At 39.9% G+C, this 23,469-nt stretch overlaps 2 protein-coding genes across 9 annotated transcripts in view; one reads left to right on the forward strand and one right to left on the reverse strand.

Annotated features, from left to right (window-relative positions):
* The window catches only part of NSMCE2 (NSE2 SUMO ligase component of SMC5/6 complex), a 224,373-nt gene extending 217,644 nt beyond the window's left edge, over positions 1-6,729 (reverse strand). Inside the window, exon 1 of one of the 4 annotated variants that reach the window (XM_089898732.1) lies at positions 4,767-6,729. The gene's annotated coding sequence lies outside the window, so the exon portion shown is untranslated. Of the gene's footprint in view, positions 1-3,210 lie in introns of all 4 variants that reach the window. The other 3 variants (XM_089898731.1, XM_022554106.2, XM_022554107.2) reach the window with 3 other exon arrangements.
* WASHC5 (WASH complex subunit 5) overlaps positions 6,371-23,469 on the forward strand; it is a 55,731-nt gene continuing 38,632 nt past the window's right edge. For 2 of the 5 annotated variants that reach the window (XM_089898728.1, XM_022554104.3), the window contains exons 1-10: positions 6,371-6,529; positions 6,763-6,929; positions 11,806-12,116; positions 12,590-12,735; positions 13,432-13,516; positions 14,136-14,236; positions 16,269-16,461; positions 19,300-19,452; positions 20,923-21,036; positions 22,498-22,669. In XM_089898728.1, coding sequence (XP_089754854.1) covers positions 11,931-12,116; positions 12,590-12,735; positions 13,432-13,516; positions 14,136-14,236; positions 16,269-16,461; positions 19,300-19,452; positions 20,923-21,036; positions 22,498-22,669 — 1,150 coding nt within the window. In that variant the 5' untranslated portion in view covers positions 6,371-6,529; positions 6,763-6,929; positions 11,806-11,930. Of the gene's footprint in view, positions 6,530-6,762; positions 6,930-6,991; positions 10,074-11,805; positions 12,117-12,589; positions 12,736-13,431; positions 13,517-14,135; positions 14,237-16,268; positions 16,462-19,299; positions 19,453-20,922; positions 21,037-22,497; positions 22,670-23,469 lie in introns of those variants that run through there. The other 3 variants (XM_022554101.3, XM_022554102.3, XM_089898727.1) reach the window with 3 other exon arrangements.

Here is a 23,469-nt window from a genome sequence, read left to right on the forward strand (position 1 = left end):
TGTACTGCTGAGTGCCCATGGACAGATTGCTTAACTGTCTCTGAGCTGTCTAGTATCTGTGGCCCTTCCAATCCTCTCCACTGCCACCATGTTTACCTCACAACTGGATTACTACAGGAGTTTCTCAATTATTGGTCCCTTTTCATTAAATTCATCCATTCATTCAACAAGCAGGCCTGTCAATCATTAGATTCATTAAAAATGACACAGGGTATAAAAAGGGAAGGTCACAGAGAAGATGTTTAAGATGTTAATTTCTATTTTTGAGGTGTTAGTCTACTACAAACATCCACAGTACAACTCGTCATCAATTCAAATCATTCAATTAACAAATATTCAGCAAGTATTTTTTGGAACATAGCATAGAGGGTCTTAATGAAGGATAAAGGTCCAGGTAGACCTTATAGGTCCAGGGACTTTATCTGTTTTTTTTCTTTAAATGATCTTAAAAATCAAGACCTGAAGCAAATATGGCAAAATGTTACAGATGTTAAAATCCAGATGATGGAACAAGGGTTCTCATTATGTTATCTTCTGGGAGTTTCTGTGGTGTTAAAATTTCACACTGAGAGAAGACATGACCATGTATATGAATGAAAAACCAATAATGACAAGGGGAGAAGCAGTGGGGGGGTGGGTGGGATGAACTGGGAGACTGGGGTTGACATATACACACTAATATGTAGAAAGTAAATAACTAATGAGAACCTGCTGTATAGCACAGGGAACTCTACTTCACTGTACAGTAGAAACTATCATGACATTGTAAAACAACTATACCTCAATAAAAAAAAATTTTAAAAAAACAATAATGGTGTTTTGAATATGTGTGTTTTGGTGAAAGACAGTATTTATTTACAATCTCACTTTATTACACCAAACAAGTTGGGATGGTTAACACAATATAAACACAAACATATGCAATAAGATGGGAAAATATGTAAATTCATAAAAATCAGGACCAAAAAACAGATTAAAGGGAAAACCAAGTACATGAGAAAATTTAGAATGTAATCATATAAGCTTTAGGATTCTTTATGATTCTACACAGCACTATATTTGTAACTACAAATTTGGCTATGAGATTTCCTGACAAGCAAAACAAAAAGTGAAAATTACAGAATTCTCTTTCTCCATAAAGTACGCCAAGAACTCAAGAAAAATAAGGCTTTCCATGGCAATCAAGGCAGCATGGATCATCACGTATGAGATAATAAGAATCGTACTGAAAAATGTCCTTAATAATATTCTTACGATACAGTAATAGTAAGCTTCTGAGGACTGTTTCTTAGATTATGTCTCAAGGTAAGCTAAGGACAGGACACGTGTGGCAGATTCCAGCTCAGTGCCCACCAAACCCATTTCCTCTTCAACCTGCTCGTACAGCTAGACCACAGTTTGCAGCCTTCCTTGCAGTTAGGTGTGGCAGTATGATTGAATTCAAGGCAGTGAAACAGAAGCCATTTCCAGGCCCCATCCATGAAAATGGCACTCTATCTCCACACTCTTTCCCATTTGTCAGGTTGAAACAGGCAAGCAATGACCTTAGAAGCCACATACTGAAGATAGAGAACCACCAAATGGAAGGAGCCTAGGTTCCTACTTCACTGCTTGGAGGAAAACTGCCCACCAATCAGGCTCCATGCATGAAAGAAATAAAAAACTTCAATTGTGCAAAGCCATTTAGATTTGGGGGTATACCTATTATAACACCAACTGTTACTCAAAAAACACAATCCTGCAAAGATCAAACGATATGGTTCAAGAATTCAGTTTTCTAGTCAATCTTGATTCTAGTGTAAGTCTAAATTGTCTAGAGCAGCACTGTCTAATAGAACTTTCTGCCATGACAAAAATGTTCTATAATCTGCACTGTCCAATACAGAAGCTATTAGGCACGTGTGACTATTGATTAGCAGTGGTTACTGAGAGTCATAATAGCATGACTATTGATGTGATTAGCGTGACTGAGTTTTAAATTTTATTTAATTTTAATCGATTTAAATTTAAATAGCCATATTGGAAGTCAACTACACTTTTAAAAAATAATAGTAGCATATAACTACATGCATTAAAACAGATTTAGAAATCTTTTTATATTGATTACCAAAACTTTAAAAAAAAAAAGAAACTGTCATTCTTGGTACATATTTACATTCATTAATCAGTTTATTAGCCATCTCTGTCTTTAATACTGTGACACTAGTATTTTTCTGAAGATATATTATCTCAATGTGGTCTTATTATTTTAATTTTTCATAGAATTTCCCATGATTCTCTTCAAAATTGCATGTCATGATATGAATGTGAAACTGTTGGCACCTTCATATGACTGTTCTCTGAAGACCATGATTTTTTTTTAATTGTGAAACACTACAGGTGCCAGGGAACCTGGTAATCTCAGAAGTAATGCTTCTAGATGGAGAATATTTTCTATTCTAATTTTTGAAATAGATATATGTAAATATTTCATCACTAATATTTTTACATACTGTCTTTTTGCCTCTTTTCAAGCAACTCTGTTCAACAAATATTTTTATAAAACCAAATTTATCAAATAAGTTGCCTATTTATTATTCTCGTCAATGCTTTGCTATATTAAAATAACGCAAAATCAAAAAAAATTTAAATAGCCACATGTGCCTAATGGCTACTGCATTGGATAGCACTGTTCTGGAAACACAATTATCAAAGTGTATACACACACACACATACACACACACCAGGGGGTAAGCCAGATGGAGTAAAGCCACAGTATGAACATGATACATCTTCCTGGAATATTAATTTTACTTAAAGATAACATGAAACATGTTTATATTAAAAATAAACATTAGTTACATTATAGAGTAGAATATGGAGGTGATACTAGTAGGGGTTAATGACTAAAAACTCTAGTAGGGGTTAAACACTGTAGCCTCTGGAGCCAGACTACATGAGCTTGAAGCCTGATTTTGCCAATTAAGTAGCTGAATAACTTTAGGCAAGTTATTTAACCTCTCAATGCTTCACTTTTCCTTTCTGCAACATGGGCATGATCCAGTGCCAACTTCAAGGATTACTGGGAGGACTGAATGAGTTCATACGTATAACAAAACACTCAGAATAATGTCTGGCATATAATCTTTTACAATGAGAGCAAATATTACCATCAAGTTAATCATACAATACTGTGAGCAGCAATACAGAATAGCGCATAAGTGAACTGACCTTGGACACGAATGCCTGGAAATTCCACCTTGTCCACCCCACTTAAAACTGCATCACTCTGGTTGAGTTGCTTAACTTCTCTATCTTCAGTTTGCTCCCGTGTAAAAAGGAGATAATCACATCTATCTCACAGCATTATTATAAGAATAAATTAAATTTTTTAAAATAAATTTATTTATTTATTTTTGGCTGCGTTGGGTCTTCGTTGCTGTGCGCGGGCTTTCTCTAGTTGCAGTGAGTGGGGGCTACTATTCGTTGTGGTGCCCGGGCTTCTCATTGCGGTGGCTTCTCTTGTTGTGGAGCGCGGGCTCTAGAGCACAGGCTCAGTAGCTGTGGCACGCGGGCTCAGTAGTTGTGGAGCAGGGGCTTAGTTGCCCCGTGGCATGTGGGATCTTCCTGGACCAGGGCTCGAACCCACGTCCCTTGCATTGGCAGGCTGATTCTCAATCACTACGCCACCAGGGAAGTCCCCTAAATTAAATTTTGTAGTTTTCTCAAACTTGTCTGATTTTAAGAATCAGTTGAAATACTTACTAAAAATACAGTTATTAATGGATACTATCTCAGACCTATTGAATCAGTCTCTAGTGGACACTGAGGAAACTGTATTTTTATGAAGCACCCCAAATAATTCAAGTATGGAGAACACTGAGGTAACTTTGTCCCCCCCAAATTTATGTTTACCCTAACTCCCAATGTGATGACATATAGAGATGGAGCCTGTGGGAGTTGATTAAGTTTAAATGAGGGGGGAGCCCTCATGATGGGATTAGTGTCATTAGAAGAGGAAGAGACACCAAGGTTTGCTCTCTCTGTCCACCATGAAAAGATACAGTAAGGTGGCTGTCTACGAACCAGGAAGAGAGCTCTCACCAGTATCCAACCATACCAGCACCATGGTCCCCAACTTCCAGTCTCCAAATCTGTGAGAAATAAATTTCTGTTGCTTAAGCCACCAGTCTATGGTATTTTTTTAATAGCAGCCTGAGCTGACTACGACACAGTGTATATAAGGATTAATGTAATCCAGGATAAATGTAAAGTGTCTACTACATGGTAGCCATCCTTATATGAATGCAAAATTCACATTACTCCAATGAAACTTTACACTTGCAGAGAGGTGGGGAAAACATTCATCTGTTAATTCTGCACTATCAAGAGGAACGACTCAGATCGAGGAGCAAAGAGAATGGCTGGAGGCGAAAGATGGACTAAACACACTTTTCCCTATTTCTCCCACTAAGTACAGCTAAGTACATAATTCGCAGGACAGCCCCCCACAGCAAAGAATTATTTGGCACCAAATGTCAACAGTGCAGTGGTTGAGAAACCCTGGTTTAAACTAACCCCCTTTGGAGCCTTCCCCAGGGAACTGTGACTGTTTTGTTCTCTGTACCTATGGTCTCAAAGAAAGTTTAAAACAAGGTTATGCACTTCCTGAGCTTTTCCCTAGCATGTTATGTTGCCTTCCCTAACAGGCCTTGTCTTTGTCTGTTGGTGCCGCTGTAACAAAATACCAGACACAGTAACGTATAAACGACAAAAACATTTCTCACAGTTCTGGAGGTTGGGAAGTCCAAAGGTCAAGGCACCAGCATAGTCGCATTCTGGTGAAGACCCTCTTCTGGTGATTCATGGCCAGGGCCTTCTAGCTCTGTGTCTTCACATGGTAGAAGGGGCAAGGGAGCTCTCCGGAGCCTCTTTTATAAAGGTATTAAGCCTACTAGGAGGGCTCCATCCTCGTGACCTAAGCTCTTCCCAAAGGCTCTACCTCTTAATACCATCACACTGGCTTTAGGAATTCAACATATGAATTGGGGGGTGGGGGTAGGAGGAGGACACAAACATTCAGACCAGAGCAGGTTTATAAGATTCTCTGTAGGTGACGCCAATTATTAGCTAATATAAAAATAAAAATACTCCTCTCATCTTTCTGTACAAGTGGTAAGCACAGAGCAAATAATTTAGATACTGTGCTGACCTCCTTTAAATCCACAGGGCCCTATACAAGTTCAGCCATAACTGTATCTTCTTTTCCAATATGCAAGGTTACATCTTTATGAAGCCCTCTCAGTTGCTTGTTCTCTCCTTCATGCTACCACTATCCCTCTCTCTCTCTCTCTCCCCCTCCCCCCCCACCCCGTTCTATTTTAAAAACCATCATAACTACCTGCTCCCATATCTGCCACTCTTTCACCCTGGGAGCAACTTAAACTAGAATTCTGACAGATTCCACGTAACATAGAACAGCTCTTCACACAAAATAGGTGACCAATAAAGATTCGGCAGAGCTACATCAATAACAGAAACCACCATTTCTAGGTTCCCTATAGCAAGCCATAAACTGATGCCCCTACAATTCGTTCTCATTATCGTTAATCCTCACAACCATTTATAGGAGAGAAATGGAAACTGACGCCCAGAGAGTTTATTTAAACGATCTGCCCAAGGCCCTGCTTTGAAAGCCGGCTCAAACCAGATTTATTTAGATCAAGAATTCGTGATCTCACACTACTATATATAAAACAGGCAAAACAAGGTCCTACTGTATAGCACGGGAAACTATATTCAATATCTTAATAACCTATAAAGGAAAAGAATCTGAAAAGGAATATATATATACACATTCACCTGAATCACTCTCTCTCTCTATATATATATAATTATACATATATATTTACCTGAATCACTTTGCTGTACACCTGAAATTAACACATTGTAAATCAACTATATTTCAATAAAAAATAAAAAAAGAATTCGTGATCTTTGCCCCACACACATAGAGCCCAAGGATGGAGAGATGGCGTCTTGGAGAGGGAGGTAAACCGCCCCAGCCTCATTGCTGTGGCGTGAAAAGAACCAAGACCATAACACAGGTCCACAGACCGTAGCTCGGGGCACCGGCGAAGAGCCCGAGAGGGAGGCAACACCTCCCATCACCCTCCCCATCACCATGCCCCGCTCTTGCCTTACCTGGCTGCCCGATGTAGCTCCGTCTGGCTGCGCCCAGACTTCCCACACCAGGACCCCCAACTACTTCCTTAACTCCCTTCCCCTGTCGCTGAAACGGCGAGCGCGGGCTCAGGCGTCATCAGTCGTCGCCGGCGAGCGGTCACATGACGCCCCGCCCCGCTCTCCGCCCCTTTGTCATGTGACGGCTGAGGGAGCCCCGGGCGGAAGCCGGGGTCTGGCCGGCTGTGGATAAGGGCTGGGGGTAGAAGGGAACCCCTGCGGAGACGGAGGGGGTGGTGGCCGGGGAGCTGACTCTGCGTGCGCCCGCCGGCCCTGCGCGTGCGGCCTGGCGCGGCCCGCGTGACAGGTGAGTAGGGGCGGTGTGCGCGCGCCCACTCCTTCACGTCCTCCGTCCCCTCCCCCGCCCCAGGGCTGGGCCGCGCTGGCCTTGGTGGGGGCTTCTGCGGCATGGGGTGGGGTCTGGATGGGGGAGCCTGGCGTGGAGGACTGAGGGTTTTCCTGGAGCTGCTGCTGCAGTCCGGGCTCTGCATCTCCTCCACTCAGGTGGAAACAATTTTCCACACCTCTTTGGCGCTTTAGGAAGTGATGTTCAGCTGCTTAGTCTGCATCTGAGCCTTCCAAGTTTCCGGGAGCAATGTTCTGTGGACGTCGTCATTTCTCCATTTACTCTCCAGAAACCTGAGTGGTTGGTGGAAACTTCTACGGTCTGACGGACCCGGGTTTGAATTCCAGTTCTACCACGGGCTGTGAGTTTGGGCAAATCATTGCTCCTCTCTGCACCTTAATTCCCCCACCTATGTACGACATGCCAAAGTCCTTTGAATTTCAAAGAATAGTTTCGAGGGGCCTAATTTGTCTGTGGTCGTACAGTTAAAAAAACTAAAAAACACAGAGCCGGTAATGGAACCGGTTCTCCTGATTGATTCCAAGTGCGTGGAGCTTCCTCCAGCCTAGGAGTTGCTGGGAGAAGGGGGAGAGAGAGGCTTTACTGCCTTTGCCCACAACAGGGAACACCTTCCGGTTTTTCTTCTTTCTTTTTCAGGATTCTCAGACTAGAGCGATTAGGCTTATTTTAGAACTTTTCTGGAAGAGATATGCCGGTCCCTTTTGATCAACAACCGCTATAGTTTGTTCCTGATAACGGATTGGTGGAGACCAGTGCTTCTTTCTTTATGGAACTGCGGTTTTATAAAAGGATTAAAATAGATCAGTCTTCTTTTGTCCTCTGAGTAGGATAAAGAGTGGTTCTTCCCAGGGCAATTTAATTTTCAGAATTCAGTTCTGTACTCATTGGGTAATTGGTATGATGGTGCCATGCTTTATTCTTGAAGGCATGTTGTCTTTTGTCTAGGATTACTTTCCAAACTAAAAATCATAATTCCGTACCAAATTCTTGAAAATGAAGTTACAACCACTTTTCTGGGTGCCTTGTAAAAACAAAATTAGGAAATTGAGTGGGATCTCTGGTTTCATTGCATGTCAAATAGTAAGAGCCTCTACTGAGAAAGCTGGTCTTTATGAGTTGTCTTCATCCCTAGCACCAGCAGAACCTCTAAAAGGAAGATTTGTTGGGGGCGGGGGAGAGATGAACTGGGAGATTAGGATTGACATATATACACTAATATGTATAACATAGATAACTACTGAGAACCTGCTATATAGTACAGGGAACTCTACTCAGTGCTCTGTGGTGACCTAAATGGGAAGGAAATCCAAAAAAGAGGGAATTAGGGGATATATGTATACATATAGCTGAGTCACTTCTCTGAACGACATAAACTAACACAACATTGTAAAGCAACTATACCCCAATTAAAAAAAAAGGAAGATTTAATATAGCTTCTTCTACCATGTTTATTTGCATCTCATTCTAGAGTGAATTTTTTTTTAATCTCAACTAAGTCTTAACATCTTCTATAAAGCCACCTACCTCTGAGTTCACTGCAGCATGATTAGGCATCTTTAATTATGCTTCTTAGATTCTGTTCTTTAGGACCAGTTTTTCAGCCAACAGTGAGGCTATTTACCAAAGACTTTAGCCAAATAATATTTTGAAAGTTGCCTGCAGTGTAACTCTTAGGTAAAAAGGATTAAAATAAGACTTGGACACACAAGAATTTTAACTTAAGTCATTATCCCAGGCCTAAGCCTCCCTGACCACGTGCGTGCAGGCGCTGAGTATACCTGTCTGTCTGTTTGCTGGGAAAGAAGGCAGGTCATGTTGCCTTCCTTTAAGCTGTTTTCTCTTTGGCCACATTGTCTGTCCTATCTTGATATCCAAATGGTAGCAGTTAGACCTGTTCATCATAGCCTTCCCTCCTCTGAATTGAGTCTAAAGTTTCATCCTCCTGAGACCTGGGTTAGTTTAGTGGTCTTCAGAGGACTTCAGGTGACTTTTGTTCTCATTTTCCTTTATTTTCTCACTTGTCTTATTTTCCAAGGCAGGCCTTTTCAGTGGGAAAAATGGAATGAAATTATCTGAAATTCAGCCTGTTAGAGATCAACGTGTCTTAACAAGCAAGCGTCACAGAGAAAACTGAACACACTTGTTACTAATTTATGCCTTAATGTGTATTATACACAACCCTCATGAGAGAGAGTTGTGGACAACTGTAGTGGCTTCTCAGTAATCTCTGCTATGGGACCCAACTCCACCTCCCCTATCTCTGCTTCTGTCCGGTAGTACTTACTTGTAACCCCTTCCTAGAATGCCCTTCTCTTAGATCACTATCAGTAAACTAACAAATTACCCTCAAACCTAGTGGCTATAAAACAATAAGCATTTATTGTCTTATTAACATTTGTGGTCAGGAATCAGCTATGTGGCTTAGCTGGGTGCCTTTGGCTCAGGGGCTCTTGGGAGGTTGCTGTGCTGTGAACACAAACTGGGGTTGGGGGGATCCATTTTCCAGCTCACTCAAGTGGTGGTTGGCAGACTTCTCCATCGTCCCAAGGGCTCCTCCACAGGGCTGTCTCACAACCTAACAACTTGCTTCTCCCAAGACACACACGCTGGAAAGGGCTCCCAAGCCAGAGGTCACAGTCTTTTTTGCAATCTCATTTCAGAAATGGTATCTTTCACATCTGCCCTATTCCCTTCTTTAGATGGGAGACAGTAAGTCACACTCAGGGAATGAATAGGAAGGTGGAGGTCATTGGGGACCATCTTAGGGGCTATAGATACCCTTACTGCTTGATCCCTCACTTGCTTCTGGCCTCTGCTCAAATATCATCTTACCAGAGAGGCTTTTACACACTCCTGTATGTAAAATAACACATGCTCCATCCCTTTGTCATGCTTTTCTTTACAGCGTTATCAAAGCCTGATATGTAATATGTTTATTTGTTTATCTCTTTCCCACTCCCAACAGTATGTAGGCTTCATGAAAGCAGGAAGTTAGTTGTGTTCACTACGGTAGCCTCAGGTCCTAAAACAGTGCTTGGCACATAGTAGGCACTGGGTAGATATTTGTTGAGTAAGTGAATCTGTATCATTGGAAATGCTTTCACCTGCATATAATCCAGAACCCAATTAACATTAGGTAAACCGTAAAGCAGTCCATTTAACAAGGATTACAGAGGTAGGTAGTGCCACAGTTGAATCAAGGAATCAGTAACATCAATAAGAATTTAGATTCTTTCCTTCTGCACCACAGTCTGCAAGTTCCTGGCGTTTTTTTCTCTTAGGCCTGTTACCTCATGGTCTCAAGGTGGCTACTGCAGCTTCAGGCATCAAATATTCATTGGAACACACTCAAAGGCAAGAAGAAGGGGGATAGCCAGAGCAACAAGAGAAATTTCTCTTGACATGCCTCTCTCCTTGTAGCTGGAGAAAAAAAAATATTTCCTAAAAGTTCTACCATAGACTTCTTCTATCTCATCGGTCACAAGTGAGTCACATGTCTAACCTGGCTTCAAGGGAGGGAAAGTTAGGATCTGAATGTTTTGTCCTCTAGAATAAGAAAGGAGCAGGTGAGTGGGAAGTACTGTTGAGGAGCCAGCAGTTGCTGCCACAGCATCCCAGTAAATGAAGACATTTCCAAATTGTGAATCAATGATAGAAACTTCCAAAAGGAAAAAAGAAAACCCTGAAGGGTTATACAGAGCTTCCAGGTAATAGATACCTACAGTAGGTAGCTCATCACGTGGGTGAACTTTAGAAATGTGTGACAGGCATTGAGGAATGTTTTGCTGTGGCTACAGAGGAACTCAAAAGTGGCATTGATGTAAACATCTTAATAAACTGACCACTTGTAACATTAGTCCTCATTCACATATCCTTGTCCAAAGCTGTCTATTTGGTCATTAAATTCTTAATTTTCTTACTTTTTGGTCAGTCTTTTTTTTTTTTTTTTTTTGGCCAGGCCATGTAGCATGTGGGGATCTTAGTTCCCCAAGCAGGGATCGAACCCATGGCCCCTGCACAGAGTCTTAACCACGGGACTGCCAGGGAAGTCCCTTGGTCAGTTTTCTTAATTGTTGACATCACGTTGATAGAGCAGGATCCTAATGCCAAGTGAAAGTGCAAATGTTGGGAAGTCACAGGCCTTTATGAAGTTGAAAAATAATTTAGGCTTCCATGAAGTTCACAAATGATGACCTAGCTAAATTAACAATTAGAGGAGAGAAATGCAACAAAGATGGTGACACAATTAACACTTCAAAAGATAATGAGGTGAAAAAGAATTGGGAGGCCCTTTGGAAAAATGAATGATGCCTTGGAAATTTTTTGCAAAAATTACCCATTTAAAGCTCATACTATGAAAGACAACTGCGGAGTACAAAACACTGTATTATCGAAATCACGATTTGATGAAGTCAGCTTTTGACTCATTCTTGGTTTGTCCATTGAGTCCAGAGTTTCTGCAACTTTACTCTCAATTTTGTTAAGCATAGAACTTATTGTCAGAAGTTTTGATGATATCATTTGAAGATACATTCCTAATCAGAACTTCTCCACTGCTTAGTATGAAATAGTTGTCCTTACGTTTAGAGTCACCCTGTCACATTTCTCAGGCATATATTAGTCTCAATCACAGGACCTCCCATACTTGACATATGAAAAAAAATTTTTTTTCTCTTTTGTTTTTGGCTGTGCCGCGCAGCTTGTGGGATCTTAGTTTCCCAACCAGGGATTGAACCCAGGCCCTCAGCAGTAAAAGCACAGAGTCCTAACCACTGGACTGCCAGGGAATCCCCTGAAAAAAACATTTTTAAAGGTTGTTCCCTCATCTAATTCTAGTAGATTTTAGGACATAGTTATCTTTTCCCAAAGGTAAAAGAAGTGGTACAATTCCTGTAAGGAAAATTTAATAATCTGTTCCCAATTTAGGGCACCTTGGAACCTTCTCACAAGCTCAGGGATCAGCTACATCAAGTCTTTTCTCATGGAGAGAAGTGAATAAAGTGTTGAGAAAGAGGCCAAGAGTAGCAATTTAGCAAAGTTCCTCTACAAGGAAAACATGAAGAGTGGAAATTAAATGCCCTCCCTCCATATCAGAACTCATTATGTGTTATAAATTTTTTTCAGTGAGTTTGGAAGAAAAATATTGTGTGTGTGTTTCACATGGTTCCTTAAAAAAATGGAGATTTTCATACTTTTTTTGTGGGGGGGGGATACAGGTCCTTTAATGGAGCGGCCAGTGTATCTGCAGACCTGGTTTCATCTGATGATTTACAGACCCCAGCTCTGAAGCCAGTTACACATTTCCCTGTGGCCGGGCACAGAGTAGTTGATTATCCTCACGATGTTGGACTTTTTGGCTGAGAATAACCTCTGTGGCCAAGCAATCCTAAGAATTGTTTCCTGTGGCAATGCCATCATTGCTGAACTTCTGAGGCTCTCTGAGTTTATTCCTGCTGTATTCAGGTTAAAAGACCGAGCTGATCAACAGAAATACGGAGATATCATATTTGATTTCAGCTATTTTAAGGTAATCTTCCTCAACAGCTTTTCTTACCAGTCTTTTCTACAAAAGCATGCTTTCCTTGGAAACCAGGAGACTCTGAGAGGTTAAGTAATTATGGAGAAGGAGTTAAAAAGAAAAGCTTTTCAACCAAATTTAGTATCAGCTAACTTTAAAATAATATACTGTGTGGAAGCCCTAACACAATATAATCAAATTTTAAAAAGATAACTTTGGTATAATGTATTTCACATTGAAGTACCCCACACTTAAAAGCATGTCAATTGTGGTTGCAATTCAAGCCCATTTCTTTCAAAGGGATTTTATATCTGTGCTTCTGAGATCTTCATTACTTTCTGTTCCTCTGCTTTCAATTTTTGATATCCCTTTTGAGGCATAAGAACAAATTTTTAAAAGACTGTTTTGAAATTGTTACCGATAGTTCTATTGGTTTGTGGCTCTTTTCTTGATGTTTCACATAAATGTGTTTTTCTTCTTAGGGTCCAGAATTATGGGAAAGCAAACTGGAAGCTAAGCCAGAGCTACAGGATTTAGATGAAGAGTTTCGGGAAAACAACACAGAAATTGTGACCAGATTTTATTTAGCATTTCAAAGTGTGCATAAATATATTGTAGACTTAAACAGGTATTTACTAATTTAGTCATAGCTTATTTTGATAGTAAATAGTGGAGAGGGAGAAGGGATGGACTAGAACATGTATATCTTTCTGAGTTACTAAGAAATTTACTAGCTTATACCGTGGATAATTGTCTTTTCCTTCCTGTGGCACTAGTCATCTTAAGTATTTTAAAGTTTTAATATAATTTCCTGCTCTTGTTAAGGATTATAATCATCTTGCTTTGTACCAAGTCAGTTGGCTTTCAATCTTGATCCTAATTTAGTTTATTATATATGAGAAGTGAAAAAAAAAGGAACTTATTTTGTAAAACTTATTTTGTAGCGTTGGTAACCATAGTCTTCCTTCTTATCCCTGACCAGACAATATTGTCTTCCTTCTAGCCCATAAGAATTCATTACTCATTAGCTTTTAAACTAACTAGTCCATGTTTTTATGCCATTATTCCCAAGATATCTGTAATTCATAAATCAGGACTATGGAATATTCCTTTTACTTGGAGTGGCCATAAATAATCTGTGGCCCTGATCACTATGAGTTCCTGCTCACCAATCTATTCCCAAGAGCATGAATGGCCACAAACTATTTGAAGGCCAGAATGCCTGGTATCTTGCCTAATCTTTTAAAAATCTTTACTGTCCTTCTTCAGAGATATTAACATTTTTATTATCAATGAATAACTTGCTCTGCGGTTTCATTTCTAGGTATCTAGATGATCTCAATGAAGGTGTTTATATTCAGCAAACCTTGGAAACGGTGCTTCTCAATGAAGATGGAAAACAACTTCTAGTAAGTAGTAGTGACCACTTAAAATTTAAAAATCAAGAATGTCAAACTTAGCGTTACTTTTTTTCCTGTAAGTCACAAATACATACAGTGTATCCTTCTTTAAGGAGAAGCAAAATAAACTGATAATTATCTTCTAACTGGCAGGTCTTTGTCTGAATTTAGAACACAGTAGACTTGGAGCAGAGCTACAAGTGAATAAAGATTATGTGCAGGTTATGAGCTTCCTCAGTGTAACAATCCTATCTTCTTTATCTTTTGCATCCCAGACATCTAGCCTGGTACCTAGTACATCATGATCACTTAAGAAATGTTTGTTAAATAAGTGAATGACTTATTATGTATTCATAATGTTGGGATTCCATTTTGGTATCCCAAGCAAAATATGAAAAATAGACCAACTGAAAGATAGTCATTGTAAATTAAACTTTATTTTGCATAAACTTTTCAAAGCTCATTCTGTACAGAAGGTGAGGACCCTTTGGGGGGAACCTGCATTCTCCTTGTAATATAAAGTTTTTAGGAGGAACCAGAGCAGAGTGATCCTTTCACACATTATCAGCTTCACTCCATAAGCGTGTGTACTCCTGTGAACTTGGCTATTGTCTCTTTCTCATCATAGTGTGAAGCACTGTACTTATATGGAGTTATGCTCCTGGTCATCGACCAAAAGATTGAAGGAGAAATCAGAGAGAGAATGCTCGTTTCTTACTATCGATACAGGTATCCCTGGGCTAAGACTACACCCTCCAAAAGCACTGCTATTGGTAAAGTACAGTGTAGGTTTCCATCCTCCTTTTATTGTGAACAGCAGCAATATGATCTAGAATGCAAAAGTGTAAGATTCTTATCACTTCTAAGTATAATACATAATGTAGAAATATAACAATCTGTGTTTTATATCATCATTATAATAGATTATATGTCATATAATCTAGTATATATAGAGTAATTTATTATAGATTATTAGCGATATATAGCTTATCATGTCCATCATGATACCTCAGTTTTTTTTTTAAAAGGAATGTGAATTTTCCTTACCTGAAAGATTAATTTGGGAATTTTGGCAGTCTAATGAATTTTTTTTTTAAGTTTTCAAATACTACTCCTTGGCAGATGTAAGGAAATGAATGAGTTTTCTGTTATCATTTTCAGGTTGATACATTTTGAAAAGTTATCATTCGGGGCCAGGTTGAAAGTGAATTCTTACCCATGTATATGTAGAACCAAAAACAGAACAAACAGTAACACACATCCCAACCATGTGTTACATGTGTCTTTACAGAGCTATGACTTCAAGAAGCAGGGTCTTAAAAACAGGACCCACCTTAACCAGCTGTGATTTCAGTCCCTAATGTACAGTTTTCAATTTGTTAAATAAATGAGTCAGAATCTGGATACAGCGTTAATGTCAGAAATAATCAAGATTTGGGGAAGAAACAGTCAATAAGCAGGAGTCAGGAACTTGGGCTAAAGATGTGCAGGCTAGAATTAACATTTTCAGACTTACAAATTAGGACAAAATAAATAGGGCAAAAAGGCAGATCCTCAACAGAGAGGGATTGTTTGGGGATGTTGTATTTTCAGCCACACTTGGTACTGCTGCCTTCTCAGCAGTAAATTAGGCTACTCAGCTGGCCTGTTCCTTTAGCTTTATCAGGATGTGAGGAGAGTATCCACCAGCATGCGTAATTCATTCACATCAGTTTGACCATCCATGTTTTTAAAAATGGGCTATGAATGGTCTTGCCTCTATTTCTGAAAGTACCTGGAAAAACAAAAACCATAAACAACATGAAGAAGAAGAAAAAAATCTGCTAATCAAGCCCAGCTTTGACAATCCGGCTTTGTCCCTTAGGGTATAATGGCTAATTCATTAGAATGTGAGGATCCACTACTGAAGAGACACTGAACAATTACAAGTCAGAGCAGTAGTAAAGGAGATTCTTACATCAGATAGGAGGTCATCTTCAAGTCTAAGATTGAGTCTCTTTGGGGGATTACTACTTCAAGCCACCAGAAAAATCACAGATGTTCTGCTTAAATCTCTGTAGAAGGTACATCTTGCCAAGAAAAACCAGTTGGTATATCCCACTTGAAATTGATAGACTTTTTAAAAATTATTGTTTAAATTTATGAAAATTGGTGCAGGTTCACATTCTTTATCCACAATTTTGAAATCCAAAGAACTCTGACAAAAATATATGAACATACACACATGCACAACATGCATACAGAGCAACTGCGTTGGCAGCAAACCTGACCTAAGTTGAAATCTTGGAGTCAGCACCTTTCTGGAGCAGACATGAGGCTATAGACAGTCTTTATTTATCTCACTTGTGTGAATGTTCATAAATTTTAATGTAGAAATATTAATATATCTTGATCATGGAATGCCATCTAAGACCCTGCTGGAGTATTATATCGTACATGATATATGTATCATTACTTTCTTATATTTGAAAAACGCTGTATTCTGAAACAAATCCAGCCCCAAGGATTTTGGGGAAACGGATCATGGACCTTCACATAAAACTGTACATACATACAGGAACCCATCTTATCAGTTTGGTATATTACAACAGGCTTTTTGAAAATATAATTTTGAATTTTAGGGATATAAATTGACCTACAGTCATATCTAAAATTATATAAAGTCAAGTTTATACTGAAATTCTTCTGCTTTGCTGGACTTTGCATTTCTGATATATGCGGTTTCTTTGGCCCTTTATTTCCCATTGTGAACATGGCTCAGTGCTGCTCGATCTTCTGCTGATTCGAATATGGATGATATTTGTAAGCTGCTTCGAAGTACAGGTTATTCCAGCCAACCAGGAGCCAAAAGACCACCCAGCTATCCTGACAGTTACTTCCAGAGGGTGCCTATCAACGAGACCTTCATCAGCATGGTCATTGGTCGGCTAAGATCTGATGATATTTACAACCAGGTGGGGATTAAGTCTATTTTTAAATCTGTCCTAATAGTTTAAAAGACTGATTTCACCTTCCTCCTCAATTGCTCCTTTCTTTTCTCCTTCCTCAGAAGAGTAAAAGCAGCTAGAAACTATTTAAAACTTTCTGAGTTGTGCCTTGGAATTGTTAAGGAAAGAGGGATATTAATTAGGGCAGTATTAGAGATTTCAAGGAGGAGATGAGATTTGAGCTATATTTGGAAAGAAGATGCATTCTTTTAGGGGTTCAGTTAAGAAATGATTGCTGAGTGTGCAGTATGTGGCTGTCCGTGTGCTTGGTGCTGGGGATCCATTGCTGAAGAAGGCAGGCCCTGGTCCCTACTCATAATGAGCTTGTAGCTGAAGAAAGAACACAGACAAAAGAATTCCAGTAAAGCCAGATAGGGTGTTATCTTAGGGGAAGTGCAGAGTGTTGTGAAGCATGTGACAGGGGCAGCAAGATTGCAACAGGTGACAAAGGGGATATCTGGGCAGCCCAGGCAAATGAGGCAGCATGAGCAGGGTTGGAAAGGCTCACTTTCCTCTCCAGTATGTATACCATTCACTCACTCAAAATGGTACCAGAGAAAGTTACCATTTGACTTCATTTTCCTAAAGAAAACGTAATTTTAGGTATTATATATATATTTTTCTTACTAGAAGAGAGTAAAGAGTTGGGCCTGTGATAACTGGATATCATTTATTACAGAGCACACCTGTTCTGTACAGTTCTTAGGTAGCCTGCTAGTTTTTTGTATGAACATGTTAAGTGTAAATAAAGAGTTTTTGGTTGTTATTTGTTTTGTTTGGTTTTCTTTTTTTTTTTTTTAACATCTTTATTGGGGTATAATTGCTTTGCAATGGCGTGTTAGTTTCTGCTTTATAACAAAGTGAATCAGTTATACATATACATATGTTCCCATATGTCTTCCCTCTTGCGTCTCCCTCCCTCCCACTCTCCCTATCCCACCCCTCCAGGCTGTCACAAAGCACCGAGCTAATATCCCTGTGCCATGCGGCTGCTTCCCACTAGCTATCTACCTTACTACGTTTGTTAGTGTGTATATGTCCATGACTCTCTCTCGCCCTGTCAAAGCTCACCCTTCCCCCTCCCCATATCCTCAAGTCCATTCTCCAGTAGGTCTGCGTCTTTATTCCTGTCTTACCCCTAGGTTCTTCATGACATTTTTTTTTCTTAAATTCCGTATATATGTGTTAGCATACGGTATTTGTCTTTTTCTTTCTGACTTACTTCACTCTGTATGACAGACTCTAGGTCTATCCATCTCATTACAAATAGCTCAATTTCGTTTCTTTTTAAGGCTGAGTAATATTCCATTGTATATATGTGCCACATCTTTTGTTTGGTTTTCTAAGACAACTCAAAATGAGGAGCTACCTGCAGATACCAGGTCTCCATAATATTTGTTGCCATTTATTGAGAATTCAACATGAACCAGAATCATAGGAGGTTTTTTTCAAATACTGTTTTCTCTATTTTTCACAATAATCTTTCAAAATAGACAGCACTATCCTCATGTTGCTGTTGAGAATAAGGCTTAGAGAGCTTACATAATTTTCACAACATCACATAAGTAGGCAGCAGAACCATAATTTGAACGCAGGCCTGTATGACTTCAAAGCCCACGCTGTTTCTTTACTGCCTCTCGTTAACCCTTCTATTAACCCTTCTGCCTCTTAGGCGGTCCATTTTGTCCATATTTCAAGGGAGTGTGTCTCAATTTTCTCCTTGCCCCGTGACCTCTATTAACACCAGGGTTGAGCTGTGGTTGTGCTGTGTGTCCACCCCTCTCTCTGCCCTCCACCTCCTCTGTCCCTAGCTGATTGGGCCAGGGCCGGTCACTTGACCCAAGATGGATCAGATTCCCTGTCTCCAGGTAATTTGGAATTGGGCCTGAGAAACAATTTCTGGACATGGGTTTACCCACAACATGCAAGACTTGGAGTTTGGACAGCCTCATTCTGCCATGTGATAGAGAACAGTCTGGAGAGAGAGAAAAGTTGAGCAAACACATCCAGGGGAGAAACAGTGAAGGCTTTCTGGTTCGAAGCTCCAGGCCCATCCCAGGGCCCTACCACATTCCTGCCCGCGGGCTCCATGAGGCATTGCTGTGTCTGTCCTTGTAATAATTTCCTCCCTTTCTGCTCATGGTCCTCGAGGCGCCATGTACTACGTGGAGCCAGAGATTCCTAATACATGAGGCAATGGAGCCCTGGGACTCAGCAGCATATGAAAGACAGAGAGAAGCAGAGCACAAAGCATGCAGACTGAGAAGAGAGAGTGGTGTCTGGGAAACCAGAGGAGGAGAGAATTTCATTCCTCAGAGAATTTAAGTGAGAGTGCTAAAAAGAGTCCATTGAACTAGCTGACTGTGAGGTCATGAGTGGCCCTAGGGAGTTCCATTGAGGTAATGGTGGAGATCAAATGTCAGTGAGTTGAAGAATAAACAGGAGGTGAGAGCACCAGTGAGTGTGGAATCTGTCAGTTCTAAGAGCTTGTCTGTGATGGGAGAGACTCAGAAATGGACAACTAGTGGGAGACGCAGGGTTACATTTTTTTTCTTTTTTTAGGGAAAAGAGTTAGAATTGCAGCAGAGTCAAGGATAGTCAAGAGAATGTCATGTGGCTAGAGATAAGAAAGAAGGCCCTGGTTCCCAGTGCCATAATCCCAGAATTGTTTCCAGTGCCCGGGATCCTCAAAGGACACGGACTTTTGAGAGGCTGATGTGTCCTAGAACTAGGTCATTTATTTGGCACATGTAAGTTCAGCTGTTGCTAACATCTGCCTCTCCTGGTCTGGTCTCTGTCTTGCAGGTCTCGGCGTATCCATTGCCAGAACATCGGAGCACAGCTCTGGCAAATCAGGCCGCCATGTTGTATGTAATTCTCTACTTTGAGCCTTCCATTCTTCATACCCATCAAGCAAAAATGAGAGAGATAGTGGATAAATACTTTCCAGATAATTGGGCAAGTATTGCTATTAGTCTTTTTTTTCTCTATGATAAGCTTGCCGGAGAACTGATTTTTCCATTCTTTTGGCCTGTAATCCAAAGGTCATAATGTTGAAATAATGAAACATAAACTCACTTAAGTAAAATTACTTTAAGCCTGTCAAGAATTTTATAAATCAGGAAGGAATAAATCAGTCAGTAAAATTTCCTGAAGCTTCCATTTGTGTTTTTTTTCTTTAAATGGATAGTCGCAAGGTAAAACCTCGTGTTAAAATGTATCTCGCTTTAGCTACTGAGATTCAACTAAGTTACATAGCATTTCTTTATTCTTTTCTATTTTATGAATCTAAGTTAGCAGAATTTACCTAATTTGTCACTTTGTGAATAGGAATTGCACATTTATAGTAAGTTTTATCTATAAGCTAATGTTGATGGGGCCAAGGTTTACATTACTGCAAGGATGTGCTTATAACTTTTTAAACATTATTTCACTTAAAAATATTGATTCTTAAAGGTTTAAGACTGACATTGTACTTAATATGTATGCAATGTTTTCTTTGCACATAGAGTTTTTAACACAGGACAGTGAATTGGATCACGTTCTCAGGAAGCAGATTTTATTTCACTTCTTACCAGCTATTATGAGGGGCCTGAATGAGGAGCTTTACTGGGGAGAAGAGCAGCCTATAATTAGGAGATGATGCTTCCTATCCACAAATGAATCATACCCATGTGCTGGGAGTTGAGTAGCCAAGAGGAAAGTTCCGAGAGTCTGGCTTCGTTTGCCTAAGCTTAACAAAGAGGTTCTGTCCATAATGCTATACTCAGAAACACTTTTAGTATTAAGGAAGGTCAAAGTCCAATTACATGATAGTTACAAGATACATTCCTGAAAAAGCACCCTGGCACGCTGAAAATAAAGGAATTTTTAAAAATAAATAAAATAAAAGATATGCCAGACAAATGCCAACCAATAAAAAGCTAGTGAGAAAATATTAGACCACAAAGAGTTTTAAAGGAGAATATTAATAGGGATAAAGAGGGACTGCATATAATTTTAAAAAGAATGAATGTGAAACACAATGCCACTCTGCTCACAGAAATTTGGGGGACAAGTTTAGTTTGATTTTAAGAGTATGAAGGTGAGATGAAAATGTTTGGGAAAACCCCTACTCCAGTCAGTGTCTACTTTTCTTTCCCCTTTCATTTTTGTTCATCCAAGGAATCCTACACACAGCAGTTTGAAAGGAAAACCTTGTTTTAGTTATTTTCCCATGAATAGCAACATTTAATAGTCACTCTTGTTCCCAAGTGCTCATAAGGAAAACCACTTCCCTGTATATTTGGAAAATCTTGGTTTTTCACTGGAACGGCATTTAAACTTGAAGGAGTGGGTGATGTCTTCTATAACTTTGTATTTTCCCAGCCCCTTGCCTTGAAGTGAGTAGATATTTAACAAATACTGAACGATTGTCTCTTCTTTCAGGTAATCAGTATTTACATGGGGATCACAGTTAATCTAGCAGATGCTTGGGAACCCTACAAAGCTGCAAAAACTGCTTTAAACAATACCCTGGACCTTTCTAACGTCAGAGAACAGGTAGGTTCTGGCTAATCGGGAGGATTCTCAAACAACTGCACACCAGCTTTAATGGCGTAGGAAACGAGCTAAGTAGATTTCCTAAGCGATTTGGAAGATGCCCACATAGACATTTTAGTGCAATGATTAATGAAAGGTGAATTTTGCACATCGGAATAAGAGAGGTAATTGTAGAATTTTAACTTATGTGGGCTGTATAAATTGGAGACTTGGATCCTGAGGAAGAGTCAACACCCTAAAATGAACCAGTGTGACATCTGGCCCCAGGTGACTTCATTTACTCCTGCTTAAAGACTGTCCTCTTGGACAGAGCTCCCTTCACTAGTAGCTAGAATTTTAATGTTTTCATCAGTAGGATGAGTGTTGAAGATGGTAATTGGATGTGGACAATACACCCTTTCACTGTAATTTAAGCTCATCATTTCGGGTGTGTGAAGTAAGCAACAAGACTAAAGACAGGCATCTCCTTAAAGTTGAAATGGCTATATTCTGTCTCTGATGAGAACCCAGGGCAAAAGGAAATAAATATCTGAGTAAACAGAAGAATCAAAATAAAATCTTTTTATTGGGGAGCATACTTGATATTTCTAAACAGTGATTATCTTCCTCAGCCTATCTGTCTGAGTTTTTGAGTTTCCAAATGTGCATAGAATAATACTGACTCAAGGAACTTCAGCATGTTTTATTCAAGCAAATTGAATTCCATAAATAATGCACAAAATAATTTCAGTTTTGGCACATCCCCTAGAAATATATTAGAGAAAGTGGCACTCCCATACTTACTGGCCCCAGAGCATTAATTTTTCATGACTGAAATTCCTTTCCAAAATCACATCTTCTCGTTCATGACATTACAAGAAGTTCTTCAGAGGCTTCCAGTGCCACATCTTGTGGTTGTTTTAAACTAACCTGACTAGGTTAATGATGTTTACCATTTAACTCTTGCTTTAGGTAAAGCAGAATGACCAAATTTCCAAAAAGGCTGGTCAGTTTTGATATGCTGAGATGTATTTCTTTTGTTAAGCTTTTATATGTAGAAACTCACCTTTTGAGTATTTCTGCTCTGCTCTGCCTTGTTAGTCGATAATAATAGGAAGAATGGTCAATTTAGCTTCTGCCTTTGTGTCTCTTTCCATCCAAGTTACGAATAGAAGCGACACCAGGAGCCAGCGACTCCAGTTCTCCAGTTTACGTTTGAAGAGACCAGTACTCAGAGGTTAAATCCAAAGTCACACCAATATTTCTAGATGTTAGTCTCTCAATTCTAAGTCCAGTGCTCTTTTCAAAAATATCCAATAAGCCACTTGCCTTTGAGCCTTATCAACTACAGTCCATGTGCTGTTTGTCTCATATAGAAATGTTACTATTTGTCGAGGGATTCTTTTGAGTGTGATTCACTTTCAAGATAAGTGATTCTCTCTTTCTCTGAAATGTAATTCAGGTCTTTTTTTCTTTTCACAGGCAAGCAGATATGCTACTGTCAGCGAAAGGGCGCACGCACAAGCGCAGCAGTTCCTGAAAGAAGGTTGTTTGAGGGAGGATCTGGTTCTGGATAACATCCCGAGGCTTCTGAACTGCCTGAGAGACTGCAATGTCACCATTCGATGGCTGATGCTTCATACCGCAGACTCAGGTAACACACGAAAAGGTGTGACCATCTGTATTCATCCATATATAGGCGTCCGAACCCAGATCTGCTGCGTGATGCAAAGTGGTTTAGCCCTTCAATGAGAATCAAGCTGCTTTTCTAAGTTAGTCATTTTTGTGTCAATTTGGATAAAGCAGTGGCCAACCTGAACAGCCCCTGTGTCAGGTCCTGTTAGGTGCTTGAGAATATGAGGAAATTTACCTCCCAAGTTTGAGGAACTTGTCACTGGTCAGACTGAGGAGATCAGATGTCTACATATGAAAAAGTATAGCTGCAGATCTGTAGTAGGCAGAATAATGGCTTCCCACCCCACCCTCCCAAAGATGTCCATGGCCTAGTCCCTGGAACCTGTGGGCATGTTATATTACATGGCAAAGGGGGATTCAAGTTGCAGATGGAATTCATGTTGCTAATTAGCTGACCTTAAAGAAAGGAGATTATCTCAGTGGGCCCAGCATAATTACAAGTGTCCTTAAACTGGGATATCCTTAAACTGGACTCTTCTGGAAGCAGAAGAGTCAGAACTAGACAGATGGCATCATGAAAAAGACTCAGTAGACCATTGCTGGCTTTAAAGATGGAAAGGGCCACAAGCAAAGGAGTACAGGCAGCTTCTAGATGCTGGAAAAGACAAAAAAACTGTTTTCCCCTGGAGCCTCCAAAAAAGAACACAGCCCTGCTGCTACCTTGATTTTAGCCTAGTGAAACCCATTCCGATTTCTCACCTCTGGAACTGTGAGAGAATAAATTTGTGTCATTTTTAGGCCACTGAGTTTATGGTAATT

Source organism: Delphinapterus leucas, chromosome 17 (genome assembly GCF_059928025.1).
Source record: "Delphinapterus leucas isolate spDelLeu-1000000601 "Yukka" chromosome 17, BTC_Dleu_Yukka2, whole genome shotgun sequence".
Lineage (NCBI taxonomy): Eukaryota > Metazoa > Chordata > Mammalia > Artiodactyla > Monodontidae > Delphinapterus > Delphinapterus leucas.